The sequence below is a fragment of the Coregonus lavaretus genome (genome assembly GCF_964263955.1).
Source record: "Coregonus lavaretus genome assembly, contig: HAP1_SCAFFOLD_1973, whole genome shotgun sequence".
Taxonomy (NCBI): domain Eukaryota; kingdom Metazoa; phylum Chordata; class Actinopteri; order Salmoniformes; family Salmonidae; genus Coregonus; species Coregonus lavaretus.
In genome coordinates, this window is record NW_028160561.1 from 62976 (window position 1) to 89519 (window position 26544).

General features: G+C 42.8%; 1 protein-coding gene across 1 annotated transcript; it reads right to left on the bottom strand.

The window, feature by feature from the left end:
- Positions 1–1749: 1749 nt before the first annotated feature.
- Positions 1750–22325, bottom strand: LOC311121674 (myosin light polypeptide 6-like). The gene is made up of 6 exons (XM_084196133.1): positions 22245–22325; positions 21762–21789; positions 19854–19997; positions 10420–10593; positions 7091–7168; positions 1750–2579 (listed from the first exon to the last, which is right to left on the bottom strand). Exons 1-6 carry the CDS (start codon positions 22245–22247, stop codon positions 2551–2553), a joined length of 456 nt encoding a protein of 151 aa, XP_084052259.1. The 5' UTR covers positions 22248–22325; the 3' UTR covers positions 1750–2550.
- Between the last annotated feature and the right edge of the window lie 4219 nt (positions 22326–26544).

The window sequence follows — 26544 nt, forward strand, 5'->3', positions numbered from 1 at the left end:
GTTACGCTCTAAATGCCATAATTGTTATTGTGTAACTGTTGTAATTTAAATGAGATCCTGAATTTGTAGCTTCACAATGTCAAAAAATCTGAAAGTGTGTATGTGTGCATATCCAAGATTGTGTGAGTGTGTATAAGACTGTGTGTGTGTGCCCAGCCCCCTTGCTTGGTCTCTACAGTAGTCCTGGCAGATAGATTCCAGTGTAAAGTTAATTGGTGGAGGAGAGGGTATGAGGTAGGTTTGCACTGAAGCCATTAGATTTTCCCCTGTCGAATGCAGAGGATCACACACTCACAAATAGCAGGATTCAAATAATCAATACACTTCCATCCATCACAAACGCACAAAGGCCCGTGCACGTACACACACAGACACTCAGTAATTAGTGGACAACCTATTCACCACTTGGCTATGATACCTTACATTTCACACACACACACTCACTCCGATAGCTCTGGTGGTACCTAATGAGAGGTAGTAGTAGTGACTGGTTGTGAAGGGAATTAGGAAAAGGTCAGGAAGCGTGGAGTAGAGAGGAATCTGTCTCGGCACACTGAGCAACATAACATACAGGATTCTACTGGAGATGTTTCTAGAACACTATCATACAGTTCCATGTTCTAATCTAGAACACTGTGATACACTGAGTATACCAAACATTAGGAACGCCTTCCTAATATTTTGCTCTCAGAACAGCCTCAATTAGTCAGGGCACGGACTCTTCAAGGTGTCGAAAGCGTTCCACAGGGATGCTGGCCCATGTTGACTCCAATAATTCCAAAAGTTGTGTCAAGTTGGCTGGATGTCCTTTGGGTGGTGGACCATTATTGATACAGTACACACAGGAAACTGTTGAGTGTGAAAAATCCAGCAGCGTTGCAGTTCTTCACACAAACCGGTGCGCCTGGCACCTACTACCATATGCTGTTTTGTCTAGCCCATTCACCCTCTGACTGGCACACATACATAATCCACGTCTCAATTGTCTCAAGCTTTAGAAATCCTTCTTTAACATGTCTCCTCCCCTTCATCTACACTGATTGAAGTGGATTTAATAAGTGACGTCAATAAGGGATCATAGCTTTCACCTGGTCAGTTTGTCATTCCATGTTCCAATCAAGAACACGGTCATACAGTTCCATGTTCCAAACTAGAACACTGTCATACAGGATCACATACTGACTGACAATTAACAACTGTACAATTTCAATATAAGAATCAGTGCCAAGAAAGGTTGAAGATTGAAGTGGTTCTAAAATACATTATGAAATATCTTAAAGAGTGTTAGATAATTATTCTAACACTGGTCATAAGACAACTGTGGAACTACAGAAAAAAAGTGTTACATGAAGTGAACACTACTCCCGTTGAGTTAGAGCATGCCTTCATCTACAGTGAAAAGTCATTAAGCCACTATTCAATCAAAAGCAGACTGTTAGAAATGGTCATTAACTGAGTTGTTTTGTTATGGTTACTGCCTATCATTCATAAAACATACAGTACAAGTTGCCAGGGTGTGCCAAGTATGAAGGGTATTTTTGCCAAAATAGACAGCACTGCCATCTTGTGTCCGCCTAATATAATGCTACACATTTCATTTCTGAACACAAAACAGTAGTTAACTGACACATTTTGTCTTTTAAAATGATTTGACCACAAATATCCATAGCTGATTAAGTTCACCCTGTCAAATCATGTTGTTATCTTAGAAGTTTAATGTTTGATAGAAAAAAAAAGTATAAAAACAACTTTTCGTTTTCAGAAAATCATTTATTTGAATGCTGCAACAAATAAAGGGAGAATAAAACAGAAATCCACTGAACTGTTCATTGCATTTCTACATCGGCATGATTATATAGCTTCATATACATTTAGGCTAACTAACTGCACAGCTCTGGCAGCAATAGGAAGGGAGACATTCCCAGCCAAAGCAAGTCTTCGCTAGCCTGGTCTCAGATCGGTTTGTGCTGTCTTGCCAACGCCATTGCTGTCAACGTCATGCCAATGACAGAGTTGGCAAGATAGCACATACTAGTCTGGGACCCAGGCTAAGTCTTAGCCAATAATAGGTCATTGGTCACCCACCACCACAACATTGTCCCTCCCCACTGACACAGCCAAGCCATGTATTGCATCAACAATAATCATTGTCCAAGGATAGGTATTATTAAGTACCCTGGTCCCAAGACAGCACAAACAGATCTGGAACCAGACAGGGTAGGATTTAATTGCTGTATCTGGGAATGTTATTGCAGGTCACTCCAGCAGCACACAAGCATCTAGTTACATGCAAGTTGGTCTCATTCTTAATTCAATGGACCAAAGGGCCAGGCTGGGCCATTAACATAACTTGGGTCATCATGGTCTTAACGTGGGAATGTAAAGGCACTTTGGAAAATAAAAGACGTGAAGACATAATACGACAACAAAGGGAGCAGGCAGGAGGAGAGGGATGGAAGATAGTGGCAAAGAGAAGGGGGAATATGTCAACAGAAATAAACAAGGTGAAATAAACTAACAAAGAAAAGGAAGGAATGTTCTTCTTGGTCTTCAACCGCTCATGACCATCCGGACAAGTTCTGTGACGGAGAGGGAAAGAGATGAGAGGGGGAAAGAGATGAGAGGGGGGGAAGAGAAAGATATGGGAGTAAGAGAGAAATGACACATTAGAATGACAATTCACAGGTAATTGGGGACAAACTACCCCATCTCCAGCTGAAAAAACCTTCTCATCCAGCTTATTTCACAATCAACCCAAGTGTGACGTTGTAGTAAGAGGTAGATCCCTCATCAGTGTGACGTTGTAGTAAGAGGTAGATCCCTCATCAGTGTGACGTTGTAGTAAGAGGTAGATCCCTCATCAGTGTGACGTTGTAGTAAGAGGTAGATCCCTCAGTGTGACGTTGTAGTAAGAGGTAGATCCCTCATCAGTGTGACGTTGTAGTAAGAGGTAGATCCCTCATCAGTGTGACGTTGTAGTAAGAGGTAGATCCCTCAGTGTGACATTGTAGTAAGAGGTAGATCCCTCATCAGTGTGACATTGTAGTAAGAGGTAGATCCCTCATCAGTGTGACATTGTAGTAAGAGGTAGATCCCTCAGTGTGACATTGTAGTAAGAGGTAGATCCCTCATCAGTGTGACATTGTAGTAAGAGGTAGATCCCTCAGTGTGACGTTGTAGTAAGAGGTAGATAGATCCCTCATCAGTAGAGGAAGAAGGGAGCAAGACAGAGGATGAGATCATCTCTACTACAGTATCTATCTCCTAGAATTGGCCAGGAGGACAGGTCTATGATGATCCAAGAAGAGTCTAGAAGAGAATAAAGCCATCTACCTGCTTTATTTTCTATACAAGAGGTAGACAGATTAGCCACATGGTTCTGGCCCAACGCCACACCCACTAGGGTATCTTCTCCACCATGAGTCTAGATTTGCTTTCCTCCCTGACGTCTTGTAGAATGCAAACACATTCTGACTGTTCTGATTGGTCCCAGAAACCGATGAGTTGGGTCAGAGCCGGCCTACCCAAATCATGAATCACGTCATTGGCTTTGATACTCTGACAGGTTAGAGACGATCCAATCGCTGATGAATTTGTTTTGTACAACGGCCCTCATTTTGACGTCAGCACCAACAACTTCTAGGATAACAGCTTCAGACAATGTATGGAGCGATCAACAGAGCAGCAGAATTAAATTCTGGATGAGTCATCAGGCAAAACACAGATCAGGGGGAGCTAAAGTACAGGGAGATCTTTGCGTCCAGCTACAGCTTCACTGTAATTCTGTAGTTAGCAGAAGTAAAGAAAGGAGTGACTGGTCTACTATGAGAGAACAGGGGGAAACATGGTCCAGATTGTCTGTGTAAAGTATGAAATGGGGCTTTCACATAAAAACTCCATGGCAAACCAAGGCCTATTTTGGTCCCGCCCGTCATGGCATTCACGCGAGAGCCCAAATATATATTTTTTGCATTAATTACACATGGCAAAGGCGGTCAAATTACATTAGCATTATCCAGCAAGGTATGAACACCGAGTAAAACAACCACTTCTGCTCAGCATGTAAAAACTACCCCTCTAAAAAGGGGGAATCTCAATTGTATTTCCTTGAGTCCGCTCTCCTCGCCTCCTTCTCAAAACACATTGGAGGTGAAGGTCCAAGGTGAGAGGAAGCGAGGTGTAGACACAGAGGAGCATGCCTCAGCAGCCAGGGGCAGAGAGAGGAGCATGCCTCAGCAGCCAGGGGCAGAGAGAGGAGCATGCCTCAGCAGAGAGAGGAGCATGCCTCAGCAGCCAGGGGCAGAGAGAGGAGCATGCCTCAGCAGAGAGAGGAGCATGCCTCAGCAGCCAGGGGCAGAGAGAGGAGCATGCCTCAGCAGAGAGAGGAGCATGCCTCAGCAGCCAGGGGCAGAGAGAGGAGCATGCCTCAGCAGCCAGGGGCAGAGAGAGGAGCATGCCTCAGCAGCCAGGGGCAGAGAGAGGAGCATGCCTCAGCAGCCAGGGGCAGAGAGACAGTCTCAGTCCACCATGAGTCAAAACCTCTAGTCCAGACCACACAACAGGGCTCTCACCAGGCTTTCCCACCGCAATAATTATTATATTTGGCAAATACACTTTAACTGCTTGATACTACCAAAAGAGACCCTAGATCAGGAGAGAAATTCTTACTTTGATTGTCTATTAAATGTGTGGTACAGGAGTGCAAAACAGTAATGCAAGGATGATCTGTGACACCAGGGAATTAATTTACACACAGAGTTGATGTTGGCTTACTGTCTTCTAAGAGCTAGTGTGTTCTATGTTCTAAAGGGTAGTTTAGCAGTGTGTTGTTCTATGTTCTAAAGGGTAGTTTAGCAGTGTGTTCTATGTTCTAAAGGGTAGTTTAACAGTGTGTTCTATGTTCTAAAGGGTAGTTTAGCAGTGTGTTCTATGTTCTAAAGGGTAGTTTAGCAGGCTAAGCAGGACAGCCTGGGTAGAGCACTGTTATACCCTGTAGCGGCTCTCAGCCTGACATGATATGACGAACAAAGGCTGTGGAGATAGAAAAGTTACACAGCATGTTACAAACTCTTTGTATTCACAAATCAACCATTAACCAACAAGACATTTTGTTGTATTATAGTACAGTCATGGTCAAAAGTTTTGAGAATAACACAAGTATTGGTCTTCACAAAGTTTGCTGCTTCAGTGTTTTTAGATATTTTTGTCAGATGTTACTATGGTATACTGAAGTGTAATTACAAGCATTCCATAAGTGTCAAAGGCTTTTATTGACAATTACATTAAGTTTATGCAGAGAGTCAATATTTGCAATGTTGACCCTTCTTTTTCAAGACCTCTGCAATCCACCCTGGCATGCTGTCAATTAACTTCTGGGCCACATCCTGACTGATGGCAGCCCATTCTTGCATAATCAATGCTTGGAATTTGTCAGGTGGATTTTTGTTTGTCCACGCGCCTCTTGAGGATCGACCACAAGTTCTCAATGGGATTAAGGTCTGGGGAGTTTCCTGGCCATGGACCCAAAATGTCAATGTTTTGTTCCCCGAGCCACTTAGTTATCACTTTTGCCTTATCGCAAGGTGCTCCATCATGCTGGAAAAGGCATTGGTCGTCACCAAACTGTTCTTGGATGGTTGGGAGAAGTTGCTCTCGGAGGATGTGTTGGTACCATTCTTTATTCATGGCTGTGTTCTTAGGCAAAATTGTGAGTGAGCCCACTCCCTTGGCTGAGAAGCAACCCCACACATGAATGGTCTCAGGATACTTTATTGTTGGCATGACACAGGACTGATGGTAGCGCTCACCTTGTCTTCTCCAGACAAGGTGTTTTCCGGATGCCCCAAACAATCGGAAAGGGGATTCATCAGAGAAAATGACTTTACCCGTCCTCAGCAGTACAATCCCTGTACCTTTTGCAGAATATCAGTCTGTCCCTGATGTTTTCCTGGAGAGAAGTGGCTTCTTTGCTGCCCTTCTTGACACCAGGCCATCCTCCAAAAGTCTTCGCCTCAATGTGCGTGCAGATGCACTCACACCTGCCTGCTGCCATTCCTGAGCAAGCTCTGCACTGGTGGTGCCCCGATCCCGCAGCTGAATCAACTTTTGGAGACGGTCCTAGTGCTTGCTGGACTTTCTTGGGCGCCCTGACGCCTTCTTCACAACAATTGAACCTCTCTCCTTGAAGTTCTTGATGATCCGATAAATGGTTGATTTAGGTGCAATCTTACTAGCAGCAATATCCTTGCCTGTGAAGCCCTTTTTGTGCAAAGCAATGATGACGGCACGTGTTTCCTTGCAGGTAATCATGGTTAACAGAGGAAGAACAATGATTTCAAGCACCACCCTCCTTTTAAAGCTTCCAGTCTGTTATTCTAACTCAATCAGCATGATAGAGTGATCTCCAGCCTTGTCCTCGTCAACACTCTCACCTGTGTTAACGAGAGAATCACTGACATGATGTCAGCTGGTCCTTTTGTGGCAGGGCTGAAATGCAGTGGAAATGTTTTTTGGAGGATTAAGTTCATTTTCATGACAAATCTGATCACTCTTCATGACATTCTGGAGTATATGCAAATTGCCATTTTCAAAACTGAGGCAGCAGACTTTGTGAAAATTAGTATGTGTCATTCTCAAAACTTTTGACCACGACTGTACTAATCACCACCTCAGTCCAGGTCTTCAGCTGACTGTTTCATCAGTACACAATACCAGTATTTGACTACTCAACCGTCAATGCAGGCACTTCCTTAGTTGTGCATTAAAGCAGGCTCTAAAAACAGCTATAGCTGCATCTTAATTTTGTACACACTGTACCCCAGCAAGCTACCCCTGACAGCTTGCATATTACTCTACATTACCGATCCACACACAGCAAGGAAACATGCACTGTCATGCAAGGGCAGTGTTGCATAACCAAATGTGCTAGCTCTCTGGGTTGTATTTTGGTGTTACTTACTTAAGAGGTGTAGTAGTGGTGTAAGGGTGGTGGTTTCATTAAAACACATTAACCTGATTAGTCCGGTTATATCATCCTGTTGTCTCCTATCTCCATCCATCATTCTCTGTTTCTACTCTCTTTCCCGCTCACCTTCATAGTTGATACAGCCATTAGCGTCCTCGTGTCCCGTAAGAAGTGTCTCTACCTCCTCCTCTGTCATCTTCTCCCCTGAAAGACATACAGAGTTATAAAAAGCAGGGAAAATATACAGTACATGACCAAAAGTATGTAGAAATCCGCTCGCCAAACATCTCACTCCAAAATCATGGGCATTAATATGGAGTTGGTCCCCCCCTTTCCTGCTATAACAGCCTCCACTCTTCTGGGAAGGCTTTCCACTACATGTTGGAACATTGCTGCTGGGACTTGCTTCCATTCAGCCACAAGAGCATTAGTGAGGTTGGGCACGGATGTTGGGCAATTAGGCCTGGCTCGCAGTCGGCGTTTCAATTTATCCCAAAGGTGTTCAATGGGGTTGAGGTCAGGGCTCTGTGCAGGCCAGGCAAGTTCTTCCGATCGTCAAACCATTTCTGTATGGCCCTCGCTTTGTGCACGGGGGCATTGTCATGCTGAAACAGGAAAGGGCCTTCCCCAAACTGTTGCCATAATGTTGGAAGCACAGAATCGTCTAGAACGTCATTGTATGCTGTAGCGTTAAGATTTCCCTTCACTGGAACTAAGGGGCCTAGCCCGAACCATGAAAAACAGCCCCAGACCATTATTCCTCCTCCACCAAACTTTACAGTTGCAACATGCATTCGGGCAGGTTGCGTTCTCCTGGCATCCGCCAAACCCAGATTCGTCCGTCGGACTGCCAGATGGCAAAGCGTGATTCAACACTCCAGAGAACGCGTTTCCACTGCTCCAGAGTCAAATGGCTGCGATCTTTACACCACTCAACTTACACTTGGCATTGCGCATGGTGATCTTAGGCTTGTGTGCGGCTGCTTGGCCATGAAAACCCATTTCATGAAGCTCCCGACAAACAGTTATTGTGCTGACGTTGCTTCCAGAGGCAGTTTGGAACTGGGTAATGAGTGTTGCAACCGCGCTTCAGCACTCGCCAGACCCATTCTGTGAGCTTGTGTGGCCTACCACTTCGCGGCTGAGCCGTTGTTGCTCCTAGACGTTTCCACTTCACAATAACAGCACTTACAGTTGACCAGGGCAGCTCTAGCAGGGCAGAAATTTGACAAACTGACTTGTTGGAAAGGTGCACGTTGATGGCACTGAGCTCTACAGTAAGGCCATTCTACTGTCAATGTTTGTCTATGGAAATTGCATGGCTGTGTGCTCGATTTTATACACCTGTCAGCAACTGGTGCGGCTGAAATAACCAAATCCACTAATTTGAAGTGGTGTCCACATACCTTTGTATATACAGTTGAAGTCGTAAGTTTACATATACCTTAGCCAAATACATTTAAACTCAGATTTTCACAATTCCTGACATTTAATCCTAGTAAAAAATCCCTGTTTTAGGTCAATTAGGATCACCACTTTATTTTAAGAATGTGAAATGTCAGAATAATAGTAGAGAGAATGATTTCAGCTTTTATTTCTTTCATCACATTCCCAGTGGGTCAGAAGTTTACATACACTCAATTAGTATTTGGTAGCATTGCTTTAAAATTGTTTAACTTGGGTGAAATGTTTCGGGTAGCCTTCCACCAGCTTCCCACAATAAGTTGGGTGAATTTTGGCCCATTCCGCCTGACAGAGCTGGTGTAACTGAGTCAGGTTTGTAGGCCTCCTTGCTCGCACACGCTTTTTCAGTTCTGCCTACAAATGTTCTATAGGATTGAGGTCAGGGCTTTGTGATGGCCACTCCAATACCTTGACTTTGTTGTCCTTAAGCCATTTTGCCACAACTTTGAAAGTATGCTTGGGGTCATTGTCCATTTGGAAGACCCATTTGCGACCAAGCTTTAACTTCCTGACTGTTGTCTTGAGATGTTGCTTCAATATATCCACATAATTTTCCTTCCTCATGATGCCATCTATTTTGTGCACCAGTCCCTCCTGCAGCATAGCGCCCCCACAGCATGATGCTGCCACCCCCGTGCTTCACGGTTGGGATGGTGTTCTTCGGCTTGCAAGCGTTCCCCTTTTTCCTCCAAACATAACGATGGTCATTATGGCCAAACAGTTCTATTTTTGTTTAATCAGACCAGAGGACATTTCTCCAAAAAGTATGATCTTTGTCCCCATATGCAGTTGCAAACCGTAGTCTGGCTTTTTTATGGCGGTTTTGGAGCAGTGGCTTCTTCCTTGTTGAGCAGCCTTTCAGGTTATGTCGATATAGGACTCGTTTTACTGTGGATATAGATACTTTTGTACCCGTTTCCTCCAGCATCTTCACAAGGTCCTTTGCTGATGTTCTGGGATTGAGTTGCACTTTTCGCACCACAGTACGTTCATCTCTAGGAGACAGAACACGTCTCCTTCCTGAGCGGTATGATGGCTGTGTGGTCCCGTGGTGTTTATACTTGCGTACTATTGTTTGTACAGATGAACGTGGTACCTTCAGGCGTTTGGAAATTGCTCCCAAGGATGAACCAGACTTGTGGAGGTCTACCATTTTTTTTCCTGAGGTCTTGGCCGATTTCTTTTGATTTTCCCATGATGTCAATCTAAGAGGCACTGAGTTTGAAGGTAGGCCTATAAATACATCCACAGGTACACCTCCAATTGACTCAAATTATGTCAGTTAGCCTATCAGAAGCTTCTAAAGCCATTACTTCATTTTCTGGAATTTTCCAAGCTGTTTAAAAGGCACAGTCAACTTCTGACCCACTGGAATTGTGATACAGTGAATTATAAGTGAAATAATCTGTCTATAAACAATAGTTGGAAAAATTACTTGTGTCATGCACAAAATAGCTGTCCTAACTGACTTGCCAAAACTATAGTTTGTTAAAAAGAAATGTGTGGAGTGGTTGAACAATGAATTTTAATGACTCCAACCTAAGTGTATGTAAACTTCAGACTTCAACTGTATATAGTGTATATGCCATTTAGCAGCCGATTTTATCCAAAAGGGACTTGCAGTCATGAGTGCATATATATTTTACGTATGGGTGATGCAGGGAATCAAACCCATTATTGTAAGCCATGTTCTGCCAACTGAGCTACAGAAGACACTGTTCAAGAGCCTCATGTTCAGCAGTTTTCAGTTTGAAAATATTATTTTACCAGAAAATGTCTGGTTCACGTTACATATTTGTGTAGTGATAAACAATCAATTCATCACTGAGGAGTGAACCTTGCAGAATATTTTGGCAATATTTTTTATATTTATTTTGAGTCAACTTCCAAATTGGATTATTTTGAGCAGGGATTTAAATGTTGTGGATGAAAACACACATTCTAAAAATATATTTCCCTCAGATCTGAAAGAGTAAAAGAGTCTAACACACCTAGTGTGGTGAGGACGTGACGTAGCTCTGCCCCCATTACAGTTCCGTTGCCCTCCTTATCGAAGACACGCAGTCCCTCAACGAAATCCTCAAAGGAGCCCTGGTCCTTATTCTTAGCGATGGCCTGCAGCATGGGCAGGAACTGCTCAAAGTCAAGCATTTTGTGGTTCATCTCTGAAAAAGTAGAAATGGATGATATGAATGAACACGGGTATAAACTCAAAACCCTTTTAGCCATGAGTCATCACTGGTAAAATGGTGGTCAGTGGATTTGGGCACCTGATAAGGCCCTTGTGTGTGAAAACTGAAAGAACCCAGGTCCAAACAAGTTCTGGTAGAGACATACAGGGACCGGTAAAGGATGGCTGTCCAAACTAACTTTAATGTAGACGTCTTAGAAAGCACAACCTAAAAACAGTTCCTGTTTCTCATTCTTGTAAAAGCAAATGATATGATTTGAGATTCTCAGGGATGCATTGGTGCAATCAGTAGTGCACAGAATAAAATATACTTAAAAATATAAAAATGCCACATGTAAAAAGTGGCGGTCACAAAATTTCGTCAGCTGGTGATTGTCAAGCAAATAACTGTCGTTCTCACGGTAATTGACCGTTAATTAACATAAACACATTTAGCATCTCCTGGCTTCCACACATAGCCTACATGCCACTGATACAGACCTTCGGAACATCTACATTTTACAAAGTCTAATAAATCCTTATGTTAGGTCCCTTATCTGGCTATAACAAATGGCTGTGGGCTACACTAGTTCATTTAGCAGACAAGATTTGCTTAGAATTCTGTGGCATTATTTTATAGTATGAAGAATACAATTGAACAAAGCTGAATAAAATAGAAAGGATATTTTCTCCAAACGATTTGAGGCAGTGCGCACATGCCGCTATTCTGTGTTGAGCAGTTAACAAAGAAATAGGTATTCCTATATGCTTAATTTAGAGTTATTAATGTAACTGTAGTTGTTCTACAAACGTTGGGCTAAATGTTTTGATTTGTAATACATTGTAAGGCTGCATGATGCAACTCTAATGATGATTTGAAAAAAGTCGCTTGAAAGGCATGAGTTCTGCTTTGTTTGTTGCGAAGGCTGTACACACTACATCAGTCACTCATTCACAATTTGACAAGTACTTGATAATACCTAGAATTTCATGGCGGCATCCCCTTTGTGTGGCCGTAATGCACCCTAAACAAATCCATGCCTTTTGCGGCCAGTGGCCGTTGTGCTCTTCTCCCTGAGTGCTGCGCGCTCCGAATCACCTCTCACTCACATGGCTCTCCATCATGTGATCGGGTCTTTCTCACAGGCTACAAGTGAAGACAACCACATTGGGGATGCTACTGCGCGCGTCCTTATCCAATTCCGAGGTGCATATTGAAGATATTGGAAGAACTGTTCACATTTACTTTTCATCAGCCAACAAGATGAGTAGGCCTAACGAACAGCAAAAGCACTAGCCTATGTCAATCTACTATCCCCATAGTACAAAAGTCGACCTATTCTATTCTGTGCGAGAAATAAATATTTCAAAACAGTCTGGGACAGTTGTGGGATGCGATAGATCCCAAATTAATACAACCACTAGCATCCCAAAAACTTTTTTTACGCAATGTGGCTGACGCAACAGATCAGAACGTTTAGCTTAAAAATGTTGATAAACTATTAGGCTATTTCTTCACATTATAAGCGCAGCGATGCGCACATGGTAGTAGGCTATAAGCGTGAATGTTCCAAAAGTGACCGTAAATGCAATTATGCATGTAATGCTTTTATTTAAAGGTGCCTTTTTATGGTGAAAATAATCTACCACAAACTAGAAAGTCACGCGCTGCTTATGTATGCCAGTTACGCTCTACACCCCTTGTAAAGCGGATTAATGTGCTTAATTTTAAAGAAGTTATTTGGCCACTTTAGTTGTGATACAAACCTTATCAAAACAGTTGCGCAGCGGTCTAAGGCACTGCATCTCAGTGCTTGAGGCGTCACTACAGACCCCCTGGTTCGAATCCAGGCTGTATCACAACCGGCCGTGATTTAGAGTCCCATAGGGCGGCGCACAATTGGCCCAGCGTCGTCCGGGTTTGACCGGTGTAGGCCGTCATTATAAATAAGAATTTGTTCTTAACTGACTTGCCTAGTTAAATAAAAGGTAAAATAAAAAATGTATAGGCCTGTGGGCTAGGCTACATGAGGTGTGTGACTATGATTAGAAGAAGATTTAAAGAAATCGCTAAAGGCATTGTTTCTTATGCTGGGCATCATTCACAAGTGATAATATATCATTCACAAGTGATAGGTTAAGTCACCCATCAGACTATTCTTGATTTAATCTTGTCTTTTCATATACTAAATAATATATGTGTGAATTATTTTTTATATTTTACCCCCTTTTTCGATCCTGTCTCTTCGCTGCATCTCCCCAACGGGCTAGGGAGAGTTGAAGGTGGAGTCATGCGTCCTCCAAAACATGACCCACCTAACAGCGCTCCATAACACCCGCCAACTTAACCCGGAAGCCAGCCGCACCAATGTATCGGAGGAAACACTGTTCAACTGGCGACCGGGGTCAGCCTGCAGGCACCCGGCCCGCCACAAGGAGTCGCTAGAGCGCAATGAGCTAAGTAAAGCACCACCGGCCAAACTCTCCCCTAACCCGGACGACGCTGGGCCAATTGTGCGCCGTCCTAGGGGACTCCCGGCCACGGCCGGTTGAGGCACAGCCCGGGAATGAACACGGGTCTGCCTTAGACCGCTGCGCCACTCGGGAGGCCCCTGTGAAATTTGTTTTAATTTAGAATGGACCATTATCATGCACCTGTATCGATACAGGGGCAGCGAGAAAAAAAAATACATGTCATCTATGCACTTAAATAGCGAACGGAGGACACTTTTCCCGTGGTAGGCTATACTTTTGTAGAAAATATAAGCAATGTGCTTAATATTAGGAAAATTGAGAAATAAATATAGTAGGCCTAGCCTATAGAAAGCTGATGGGATCCTCCTCTTTTCAGTAGATGCCATCACTCGGTTTTCTCACGCAATTGCATAGCCTATAGAAATGTTGCGTAACATGAGCTGTCATGGTGTTTGATTAGATTTTCGGTACATTTGCATTGATGTCAGAGTGATTAGAGGGACAATAGAGTGTAGAGTACCAGGCAGTTAGCATGTTTGGTAGGCTACTAATGACCAGCAGCAGCATCTGAGCTTGGAGAAGCCTAATTACCGTGACTTAACGGTCAATTGGAATTTCACTGCTTTCATGACCGCCGGTGTGCCGATAATATGGTCACCGCAACAGCCCTAGTCCCATGTTTCATTAGCTGAAATAAAAGATGCCAGAAATTTCCATACGCATAAAAAGCTTATTTCTCTCAAATGTTGTGCTCAAATGTGTTTACATCCCTGTTAGTGACCATTTCTCCTTTGCCAAGATAATCCATCCACCTGACAGGTGTGGCATATCAAGAAGCTGATTAAACAGCATGATCATTACACAGGTGCACCTTGTGCTGGGGACAATAAAAGACCACTCTGTGCAGTTGTCACACATCACAATGCCACAGATGTCTCAAGTTTTGAGGGAGCGCGCAATTGGCATGCTGACTGCAGGAATGTCCACCAGAGCTGTTGCCAGAGAATGTAATGTTAATTTCTCTACCATAAGCCAACGTCGTTTTAGAGAATTTGGCAGTACGTCCAACCGGCCTCACAACTGCAGCCACATGATCTGTACACAATTCCTGGAAACTGAAAATGTCCCAATTCTTCCATGGCCTGCTTACTAACCAGACATGTCACCCATTGAGCATGTTTGGGATGGTCTGGATCAACATGTACAACAGGGTGTTCCAGTTCCCACCAATATCCAGCAACTTCACACAGCCATTGAAGAGGAGTGGGACAACATTCCACAGGCCAAATGACCCAAGCCCAGCTCAGTTAATCTCAACCATTGTGTCGCTGAGTTGTCATAATGCTTCAGCAAATGTACATTATACCAGGGTCATTGGTAGACACAATGTAAGTAACCTGATTTATGTCCCTCTAACTGCCCCGAATGCCTCTGCTGATCCCACAGCTATTGTATGCAGTAATCATGTGCCTATGAACCATAGTTAGTGTTAGCACTGAGGCGGTGTGCCCTAGTAGGAAGTCCACTATGTGCAGCACATCCTGCACTAACATAAATAACATGAGCATGTCTACCTCTGCTAAACTTACCAGTAAAGCAATGAAAACAATTAAGCATCCCAGAAATTTGCTAAAAATAGCCCACGTTAACATATATAGCTTAAGAAACAAGGTTCATGAAATTAGTAACTTGCTAGTAACAGATTACATTTATATTCTGACTATCTCTGAAACTAACTTAGATAATACCTTTGATGATACAGTGGTAGCAATACACGGTTATAACATCTACAGAAAATACAGAAATACCAACGCTAACAATTAGCACAAGTAATAGCACATTTCCATGGAGGCTGCTAGCTAAATATGCTAACGAGAGCAAATGAAAATAAAAGATTAGCAAAAACAGGCAATCCAGCTCATAAAGTTATACATACATACAGCTGCGGAAAAAATTAAGAAACCACTGCAAAATTATCAGTTTCTCTGATTTTACTATTTATAGGTATGTGTTTGGGTAAAAATAACATTTTTGTTTTATTCTATAAACTACTGACAACATTTATCCCAAATTCCAAATAAAAATATTGTTATTTAGAGCATTTATTTGCAGAAAATGACAACTGGTCAAAATAACAAAAAAGATGCAGTGTTGTCAGACCTCGAATAATGCAAAGAAAATAAGTTCATGTTCCGTTTTAAACAACACAATAGTAATGTTTTAACTTAGGAAGAGTTCAGAAATCAATATTTGGTGGAATAACCCTGATTTTCAATCACAGCTTTCATGTGTCTTGGCATGCTCTCCACCAGTCTTTCATATTGATGTTGGGTGACTTTATGCTCCTCCTGGCGCCAAAACTCAAGCAGCTCTGCTTTGTTTGATGGCTTGTGACCATCCATCTTCCTCTTGATCACATTCCAGAAGTTTTCAATGGGGTTCTGGTCTGGAGATTGGGCTGGCCATGACAGGGTCTTGATCTGGTGGTCCTCCATCCACACCTTGATTGACCTGGCTGTGTGGCATGGCGCATTGTCCTGCTGGAAAAAACAATCCTCAGAGTTGGGGAACAATGTCAGAGCAAAAGGAAGCAAGTTTTCTTCCAGGACAACCTTATACATGGCTTGATTCATGCGTCCTTCACAAAGACAAATCTGCCCGATTCCAGCCTTGCTGAAGCACCCCCAGATCATCACAGATCCTCCACAAAATATCACAGTGGGTGCGAGACACTGTGGCTTGTAGGCCTCTCCAGGTCTCAGTCTAACCATTAGACGACCAGGTGTTGGGCAAAGCTGAAAATTGGACTCAGAGAAGATGACCTTACTCCAGTCCTCTACGGTCCAATCCTTATGGTCTTTTGCAAACCTCAGCCTGGCTCTTCTTTGCTTCTCATTGATGAAGGGCTTTTTTCTAGCTTTGCACGACTTCAGTCCTGCCCCTAGGAGCCTGTTTCGAACCGTCCTCGCCATGCACATCACCCCAGCTGCCGTTTGCCATTCTTTTTGTAGGTCACTTGATGTCATCCTACGGTTGTTGAGTGACATTCAAATTAGTTGGCAGTTATCCCGGTCAGTAGAGTGTCGTTTTCGCCGTCTGCAGCTTTGTTGTCCCCAATGTCTGCTGCTTGACCTTGTTCTTATGAAGCGCCGTCTTTGAAATTTTAAGGATGGAAGCAACCTGACGCTCACTGTATCCCTCTGCCAGTAAAGCCAGAATTGAACCCTTCTTTTCCTCACTCAAAACTTTCCATTTCAACTCTTTTGGCATGGTCAATAGTATTTTTTAAAAATTAATATTACTTTTGAGGTACTTTTAGCACTGTTTATGCCATCCAGCTGGTCCTATTGCAAGAGGATAGTGATGACCACAGCAGTGGTTTTTATACTTTTTCTCGTTAAATAAGATTTGGTTCATGTGATCGCCTAATCGGTACCTAATTCAGGAGAATGAGGTGTGCCTGTGTTGGAATTCAACAGACAATGGAATGGAATGGCTGTCATACATGTAGAGATGCTGATTTAAGAAAATTTTGCAGTGGACTCTTAATTTTTTCCACAGCTGTATATACAGTGGGGAGAACAAGTATTTGACAAAGACATGATCAGTCTATAATTTTAATGGTAGGTTTATTTGAACAGTGAGAGACAGAATAACAACAAAAAAATCCAGAAAAACCCATGTCAAAAATGTCATAAATTGATTTGCATTTTAATGAGGGGAAATAAGTATTTGACCCCTCTGCAAACATGACTTAGTATTTGGTGGCAAAACCCTTGTTGGCAATCACAGAGGTCAGACGTTTCTTGTAGTTGGTCACCAGGTTTGCACACATCTCAGGAGGGATTTTGTCCTACTCCTCTTTGCAGATCTTCTCCAAGTCAAAAATCCAGAAAATCACATTGTATGATTTTTTTTTTGTACGATCAGAAAAGCAGAACTTAATATTTGGTACAGAAACCTTTGTTTGCAATTACAGAGATCATACGTTTCCTGTAGGTCTTGACCAGGTTTGCACACACTGCAGCAGGGATTGTGGCCCACTCCTCCATACAGACCTTCTCCAGATCCTTCAGGTTTCGGGGCTGTCACTGGGCAATACGGACTTTCAGCTCCCTCCAAAGATTTTCTATTGGGTTCAGGTCTGGAGACTGGCTAGGCCACTCCAGGACCTTGAGATGATTCTTACGGAGCCACTCCTTAGTTGCCCTGGCTGTGTGTTTCGGGTCGTTGTCATGCTGGAAGACCCAGCCACGACCCATCTTCAATGCTCTTACTGAGGGAAGGAGGTTGTTGGCCAAGATCTCGCGATACATGGCCCCATCCATCCTCCCCTCAATATGGTGCAGTCATCCTGTCCCCTTTGCAAAAAAGCATCCCCAAAGAATGATGTTTCCACCTCCATGCTTCATGGTTGGGATGGTGTTCTTGGGGTTGTACTCATCCTTCTTCGTCCAAACACGGCGAGTGGAGTTTAGACCAAAAAGCTCTATTTTTGTCTCATCAGACCACATGACCTTCTCCCATTCCTCCACTGGATCATCCAGATGGTCATTGGCAAACTTCAGACGGGCCTGGCCATGCGCTGGCTTGAGCAGGGGGACCTTGCGTGAGCTGCAGGATTTTAATCCATGACGGCGTAGTCTGTTACTAATGGTTTTCTTTGAGACTGTGGTCCCAGCTCTCTTCAGGTCATTGACCAGGTCCTGCTGTGTAGTTCTGGGCTGATCCCTCAACATCCTCATGATCATTGATGCCCCACGAGGTGAGATCTTGCATGGCGCCTCAGACCGAGGGTGATTGACCGTCATCTTGAACTTCTTCCATTTTCTAATAATTGCGCCAACAGTTGTTGCCTTCTCACCAAGCTGCTTGCCTATTGTCCTATAGCCCATCCCAGCCTTGTGCAGGTCTACAATTTTATCCCTGATGTCCTTACACAGTTCTCTGGTCTTGGCCATTGTGGAGAGGTTGGAGTCTGTTTGATTGAGTGTGTGGACAGGTGTCTTTTATACAGGTAACGAGTTCAAACAGGTGCAGTTAATACAGGTAATGAGTGGAGAACAGGAGTGCTTCTTAAAGAAAAACTAACAGGTCTGTGAGAGCCGGAATTCTTACAGGTTGGTAGGTGATCAAATACTTATGTCATGCAATAAAATGCAAATTATGTGGTCCTCTGTAGCTCAACTGGTAGAGCACGGCGCTTGTAACGCCAAGGTAGTGGGTTCGATCCCCGGGACCACCCATACACAAAAATGTATGCACGCATGACTGTAAGTCGCTTTGGATAAAAGCGTCTGCTAAATGGCATATTATTAAAGAAAAACTAACAGGTCTGTGAGAGCCGGAATTCTTACTGGTTGGTAGGTGATCAAACACTTACAGACTGATCATGTCTTTGTCAGTGGACAAACATACAAAATCAGCAGAGGATCAAATACTTTTTTCCCCTCACTGTATGTCATGCAATAAAATGCTAATTAATTACTTTAAAATCATACAATGTGATTTTCTGGATTTTTGTTTTAGATTCCGTCTCTCACAGTTGAAGTGGACCTATGATAAAAATGACAGACCTCTACATGCTTTGTAAGTAGGAAAACCTGCAAAATCGGCAGTGTATCAAATACTTGTTCTCCCCACTGTAGGTAGGAGCTACCGAATGTCATGTTTGGTGATTCTGGACAATTACAAGCAATGTGAACGAGAGCCATTGTGCAAATGAACAAGGTTCTGACACATGCTTGTCTGAGGAAAGAACAGTACGGGTTCTGGAGCAGCATGTGTACACGCTGTGTCTGTGTGGAGTCTGGAGTCGCTAGGGCAACGGGCCTGTCTGCACTGAGAACAGAGGAGAAAAAAATGCAAGGAAATCAAGCTGCAGTGGCAGCTGTATAGATAAATAATCCAAAGGGCTTTGACTTCTCAAACACAGCAGAAATTTAACACAATATGTTGCCCTGTCACCTTATTAATTCAGCCACTTACTTAGATAACTAGCAAGTTCAATTTAGAGGTCGCGTTAATGCAGAATTCTTCGTTTTTCACAGGGGAAAAAGATACGACACATAAGATATATCTTGCTGCGTTTTGTAGATGTAAAATGCTTATTGTAATTTCTGCTCGGCATCAGTCACATTTTGTGCTTCAGTTGCACTTCTCCACTTGGATGAGAATTTACCAAAGGGCATTCTACTTTTCTCCAGTAAAATGCAAGATGAACTTTAAGCAAAACATTAAGAAATGTAGTTGTAGTTTCTAAGATACACATTAGAAATATTATGGCAATGCATCGTTTTTGCAAAGAAATACCTTGCTTTTTCATTGTAAGCTCATTTACGTGCTAGCCAAATAGCGTTGCACTTCTGTTGTAATCTGATGACAATTAAGATATTTCCTGCCAAATGTGTTGCACTGATGTATTTTCTGTGAAGGAAAACTATAGTTATACGTCCCTGATCACTCTATTGAAGCTAAAAAAAACACTTGACTTTCAATATAAAAGCGACCCTTGACTGGACTTACCTGCCACCGCTTTCTCCCGTTGTGCTATTTACAAACAAACACGTGACTGGCTCAACTGTTCTGGGGACCTATGGTAAGCTTCATAATGTCAAATAATGTGACGGGGAAATGGAGAAAGCAATCTGCTTTATCTCCTAACTGCAGGTATTTACTTAAAAATTAGCTACAAATATTTAAATGCTTTGAAAAACGTCAAATAAATAGTTTCAACGGTACACGGTCTACCTCCCAAGCCTAATTGTATCTCAACCTCACCTTCAGCCTTGGGGTTGCCCAGGACCTTGAGGACCTCAGCGTTGACAGGGTTCTGTCCCAACGCCCTCATGACATCACCACACTGACTGTAGCTGATCTTCCCATCCCCGGTTCTGTCGAAGAGGAGGAAGGCCTCCTTAAACTCTGGAGGAGGGAGAGAGAGGGACGGGTGACTGTCTGTCTGACCATCCTTTTTCCTCAATGCCTCACCTCCCTCTCACTGCTCATTGGAGGAAGGCCAATGGAGGGTCATTGGATCCTCTTCTCCAATGAGAGTGAGGTGAGGATTGGAGGGGAAACGAAATGAGTGAGTGTGTAAAAGAAGATGTTACATGCTAGGAGGGGAAAAAAAAAAAAAGAGGGGGGAAAATGCAAACATGCTAGAAACTGCTGGGGAAAAAATGAGCACCATTTACATTTACATTTTAGTGATTTAGCAGACGCTCTTATCCAGAGCGACTTACAGGAGCAATTAGGGTTAAGTGCCTTGCTTTAGGGCACATCGACAGATTTTTCACCTAGTCGGCTCGGGGATTAGAACCAGCGACCTTTCGGTTACTGGCACAACGCTCTTACCCACTAAGCTACCTGCCGCCCCGCACCAGTCAGTCTATAGCCCAACAACTGATAATGTGTATCACGTCACATATTTTTTGCTAAAATAACTGCTTAGCTAGCACACACACTGCTGTGGCATCTCACTGAACGTGTCTACCCAGGATAATTGGGTCTATTGTTTAGTTTAATTGAGTTCAGGGACTAGCTGGGGGGGGGGGGGGTGTTGACACCTTAAATGGCACCCTTTAAAAAAGTGATACATTTCAATATAGCCTATTTCCCAAATGAACTGAATTTAAATGGATTGATCGCAACCCTTCAGAGTAGGTCTATGGGATATCCCTTCGGAACTCTAGTAGGCAGACAACACTAGTCTGTTGTGGAACTTTTTCCTGTTCTCAGGAATGTGCCTCCCTCTTCACTCCTGGCCCGCTGAGTTCCATTTCCCAACACCATATAAGGTAGTGGAGGAGAGTGGGAGGGAGAGCTGTATTATGCCAACAATGATTAAACAAGCCAGGGAGCAGAGAAGACCAATCTACTAGTCTGTTTCTAACTCCACAAAAGGAAAGGGAACTCTCCAGGGGAGATGACAAGCTAGTTTAGATCGCATGGAAACTTTTATGGTACATGGGAATGGGACAATTGGGAATGCATACAGTTTGATGCAAACACACTACTAACTAGTATATGGTATGCAAAAGGTGGATTCTCTGTCTATAGAAATGCACCAACACACACGAGGAGCCGATTACTACCTCACATACTAGACCGGAGCTTACTAACATAGATAGAAAGTCTGTTTATAGCTAGTTTAATCCCAACTATTGACAGTAAAAACAGGAAATAGACATGACACAATGGGCTAAAATAATAGGTTATGCTCACTGAGTGTCATGAAATATACCAGTGACACTGTACTTGTAGGCTAACATCCATGGTGTGCCTATCGCAACCGTATCAGACCAACAACATGCCGTTAAACACTGTTAATTAAGGTCCCAGACTCAAGGGCCAAATGTTAGGGTCCTTCACCAATAACTCACCGTGTATTTGATCCAGGTTAAACTCAATCTGGAAAGAACAACCAGTTGCATATGGAGTGAGAAAAAAGCAAGGACAGAAAGAAAAGAGTGGTAATTTTGCTACTATAGAGGAATGACAGACAAAGCATAAAGCGTATGATAACTAGAAAAGGAAAACGTCAGACGAGCAAGGAAGAAAAGGAAAGTTGCATCGGTCTCTGAGTTGAGGACCGCAGCATGCAAGAGTTGGTATAGTTAACGTTTTTGGAAATTAACTAGCTACAGTAGTTAGCTAGCTAATCTAGTTAACTAGTTTGTAACTCACCCATGATTTGATCTTCTGAGAAGTCGGACTGTTCAAAGAAAGATTAAGTTAGCTATGATGTTGTTAAACCCTGTGGGCAAGGACCAGGCAGTGGCTGGCTAGTTAACCCAGCTAACTAATGTTAGCTAACTAGCCAGACAACTTTATATCACCTTACCTAGCTAGGAACTAGTTACTAGTCAGTAAGAAAAAGACGAACATCCGGGCGACATTTGGAGACAGTGGCAAATATAGTTACTGGTATGACAACGTATATCAAGGAGTTAGGGTTGCTACTATACAGTACTGGCGAGTACTGTTAAGCAACTAACGTTATCTAGCTACGATAACTTGCTAGCTGGCTCTGCTCAAGCAAACTGGCTAGCTAGCAAGTAAAGTTAACAACCTGTTATCTAGTTCGACACACAATTCCCAAATAAGAATACCATTTCGAGTAGCAAGCTAGATAGCTATCTATTTAATCCAGGTTATTGAAGAACCCACCATATCTGTGGCTGTGTCGAAGATATCCGGAGGTGGAGGAATGAATCTGGTCGGAGGTGAGGGAAAGCCCAACTAATGCCGCGTTAAAAACAACTGGGAACTCGGAGATCTCTGAATTCCGACTTCATGTGCATTCATGACAACTGTGAACTCGGAAACAAACGATATTGGACTGGGAAAAATCGTTTAGACTGGTCATCTAACTCGGGATTTCCTAGTCAGGAACTCGGGCCTCTTTCTAGCGCTCCCACTTTCCGTCCTGAAGATCACTGACGTCATGATTTTACATCTGATTTATCCGAGTTCCCAGTTGTCTTGAAAGCAACATTGTACTAGCACAGCCCCAGAAGTGTTTACTTGCGCGTCATAGCTATTTTCTGCATCTGCGCAGTACGCATAACCATGGACAGGGCAGGGTAGCAGTGGCCCGTGCCCTGGCCCCTGTCCATGGTAACACTGTTGGAAACTGTTATAGGCCAAGCTACACTACAGTTGTGTTTAATTTTGGCCTGTGACAAAAATGGTGTTGGATTCCTTAGGTCCAGCGATTATCTCATTGAGTTGCATACCTAGTCGAACAGATATATGGGCCACAACCTGTCTAGTTCTTTGATCAATGAGGACGAAGTGCCAAGGGGTGTATATAGTCTAGGGGTTTATTGACCCCTTTATAAACTCTCCCAACACAGACACATGCAGCAGAACACTAATTCCAGTGGATGACTTGGGCCGAATCTCACCGGAGCTGAGTACTGGCACCTCACATTTTCTGCTGCTTGAGCTCATTTTCCTCTAATAGAATATTAGCTCAAAAGTAGTGGAGCTCCTGTACCTAAATATAAACAAAATGAGTACCGGCACCAGTTTCAGTCCAAGTCAAGCACTGACTAATTCTATAGCAAAGTAAGTAGCATTGATGAGAGCGAAGCTATGGACGTTTCACAACAGAGTGACAGTGCTAATGTGGGTGACTAAATATAGCCCTACCAATCTGTGATTTTACATTTCTAACCAAACCTTTTTATAATCTTCCTCTCAGGATATACATATGAAAATGCGGAAGGTTCAATCTGAACGTCTCCTGTAGAGAAATGAGCACACTCCCTCCTCCCAGAGGAGGTCAGTCAGTCACTGACAGCTTCTATAGCGGTGCCCTAGTTTTCAACTCACCTTTATCCCAGAATGATACTGGTAATTTGGTTCCTATTAGTCTCTGATAAAACAATAGGAAGAGGATTTGAAAGAGGATTTGTGTCATCCGTTTTGTAAGCACATCATAATATTGAGAAACATGATTTGAGATGCTTTGTAGCTTAAAAATTTCCTATGACAAAACAATAGTAATAAAGTGCATATTTTCAAAATGGATTGATTGTTTGCATCTCAAGATACAGGCTATCACTTTGCCTGCTTTTCAGTCTATTATAAGATGGGAGCATTTTCAGCACACCCTAATAAAGCCATATTAGTCATTCTGTCTTGTATTTTTAAGCCTGCGTCCCACATTAGCCCTGCCAATGCTGCACACACACATGCACACACACACACACACACACATACACACACACACACACACACAGAGAGAGAGAGAGAGAGTTGGGTGCTGTGGCAAGCACCTCCACTCACCTCCATGGTGCTGGGGTCAAATGGAGAGTCAGAGGGTCGCAGCATCCTGGGTTTCTGCTCTGGAGCTGACCTTGGCTGGGCAGGGTTAGCTGAGGGCAGGCAGGGGAATGGAGGCCCCAGTCTGGGCTGCTGGGCTACAGGCGATGGAGACTTCTTAATGGACGGTTCTCTTTTAGGGGCCATTCCTGGAGTCCGGAACAGTGCTCTTCTATCGTCCTCTCTCTGTTTTTTACTCTGCTGGTGGTTACTAATGTGGATGCTGAGAAGAGTGGATGCACAAAGAGAGAGAGAGAGAGAGAGAGAGAGAGAGAGAGAGAGAGAGAGAGAGAGAGAGAGAGAGATAGATAGATAGATAGATAGATAGATAGATAGATAGATAGATAGATAGATAGATAGATAGATAGATAGATAGATAGATAGATAGATAGATAGATAGATAGATAGATAGATAGATAGATAGATAGATAGATAGATAGATAGATAGATAGATAGATAGATAGATAGATAGATAGATAGATAGATAGATAGATAGATAGATAGATAGATAGATAGATAGATAGATAGATAGATAGATAGATAGATAGATAGATAGATAGATAGATAGATAGAGATCAATATAGATAGGGAGATAGTGGAGAGAGATGGAGACAGAGAGAGAAAGAGAGCTATAGAGAGAGAGAGAGCAAGAGTGTGAGAGAGATATGGAAAGATCCGGCAGAGGTGGTTGTATAGAAGAGAAGAACATGTGAGTGAGGCTGAAGCTGAAGCTGAGGCTGAAGCTGAGGCTGAGGCTGAGGCGTAGGAGTGGAGATAAGAGGGAGAGTAGAATGAGGAGGGGGTGCAGCTAGAGAGAGAAAGCCAAGCTGTATGACTCCAAGCACATGCTTTATGTGGGTCAGAAAAGCAGGCGCATGTGTGGGTGAGTCAGTGAGTATGCTTGTTTGTATAAGTGAGCTCAATATTCAATTATTATTACACACATCACCAATACACCTGCCGCTAATTATATTTTGAAGGGGTTTGTGTATGTTGTTTGTGTGTGTCTATTTGTGTATAAAATAAGACTTGATACAGCCAGTAAGCTAATAACAGAATGTTCTATTTTGGAATCTTGAACAATAGATGTTCTATTTATTCCACAGATATTTTCTCCCTCGTCCTTCCTTCCTGTGGTTCCTGTAGTGATTCTAAAATCTGACACCGATGCCATGCGGAGAAACTGAGGTCTCTCTCTCTCTCTCTCTCTCTCTCTCTCTCTCTCTCTCTCTCTCTCTCTCTCTCTCTCTCTCTCTCTCTCTCTCTCTCTCTCTCTCTCTCTCTCTCTCTCTCTCTCTCTCTCTCTCTTTCTCTCTCTCTCTGTGTCTCCCTGTGTGTTTCTCTTTCTCTGTTTCTGTGTGTGTGTGTCTCTCTCTCTCTCTCTTTCTCTCTCTCCATCTACAGTATAGTATTCAATGGAATACTGGGGGTGTGAAAAGGCATTGTGTCAAACCGACCATAGATTTGTGCCCAATTTAGATGCTCTCAAAAACACTGTGCTCAGTGGAAGTGCAAGTTCACCCCTGTGTGGATGATTAATCCTGAAACTGGCTGTGTATTATTCCATAGGATAAGCAGATAATGTATCAAACATGAATATGGTACTAATTAATCATTTTGTGTTCAGCAAGGTGTTTAGGCCACCTAATCATGTAATATAAATTGAACATTTAACTTTTGATGTGACTCTTATTTAAAGTAATTTGAGAAAAAAAGTATTTGTAGGATTCCGATATAAGTTAATTTACTAAAAATGTATTTTATATGACGCATGGAAGTAGCTTCTATGATACATGGAGTTGACTGTCATCCTGTCGATTGTGAGAGTATGTAATTGCTTTTTCTCTGCTTGTTCGTTTGATCCATTGCACACAATGCAGTTACCTGCACATACTACTAGATGTCAGTATTGCTCAACCAGCACTTATGAACCCTGTTTAATAGGTGAGAGGAGTTAGGTATTTAGATACATGCATATATCATAGAGATCATATATAATTTGCTTACAGTTATGGCTAATGTAACCTTAATCAGGGCTTAAACATTCCAGTTATTAAACCAATCCAGTAATTAATTAAAGTGTGCAGAAAATGACGACAGTTGATGACCATTGTGATCTTTTGCACAGATGTTATATTATCTCTGAGAACTCTCATCAATTCCACTATAACCGGGAGAGGTTCAAGGAAGCTATTTATAATGTAGAAATTACATTTCTAAATAATATGAACAGCAAAGCACTTTCCACAACAGTTGAATCAGTTATTATATGATCTCTAGTCTATATAAAAGTTTTTTTAAATGTCCACTATTTGCTTCTTCTGTAGTTTTAAAGTTACCACTATTGGGTTTCCTCTCTAATTGACCAGGCTCTACTAAACTAACTAGTGTTCTCCTGTATGTAAACAGTGTTGTGAAAGTGGCAGATGGACAGACGGACAGATGTTATCAACAGAAAGTTTACAACCTGAGCTGAACTCCACATTAGACCCCATCTGTTGCTCCTGTGCCTCATTCCTCCCTCTGCCCTCCCCTGCCTTTTCTATTCTCCTCCTCCATCACTCCTACCATCCCTCTCCCAGTCCTACTCTACCCTCTCCCAGTCCTACTCTACCCTCTCCCAGTCCTACTCTACCCT

Bases quoted from the DNA above. Each gene is read 5' to 3' on its own strand.
- LOC311121674 (XM_084196133.1), bottom strand. The intron at 7,169-10,419 runs GTGTGTTAGACT...TATGTCTTTCAG, and splicing joins TCACGTCCTCACCACACTAG to GGGAGAAGATGACAGAGGAG. The intron at 2,580-7,090 runs GTGAGCGGGAAA...TCTCCGTCACAG, and splicing joins TGGCTGTATCAACTATGAAG to AACTTGTCCGGATGGTCATG.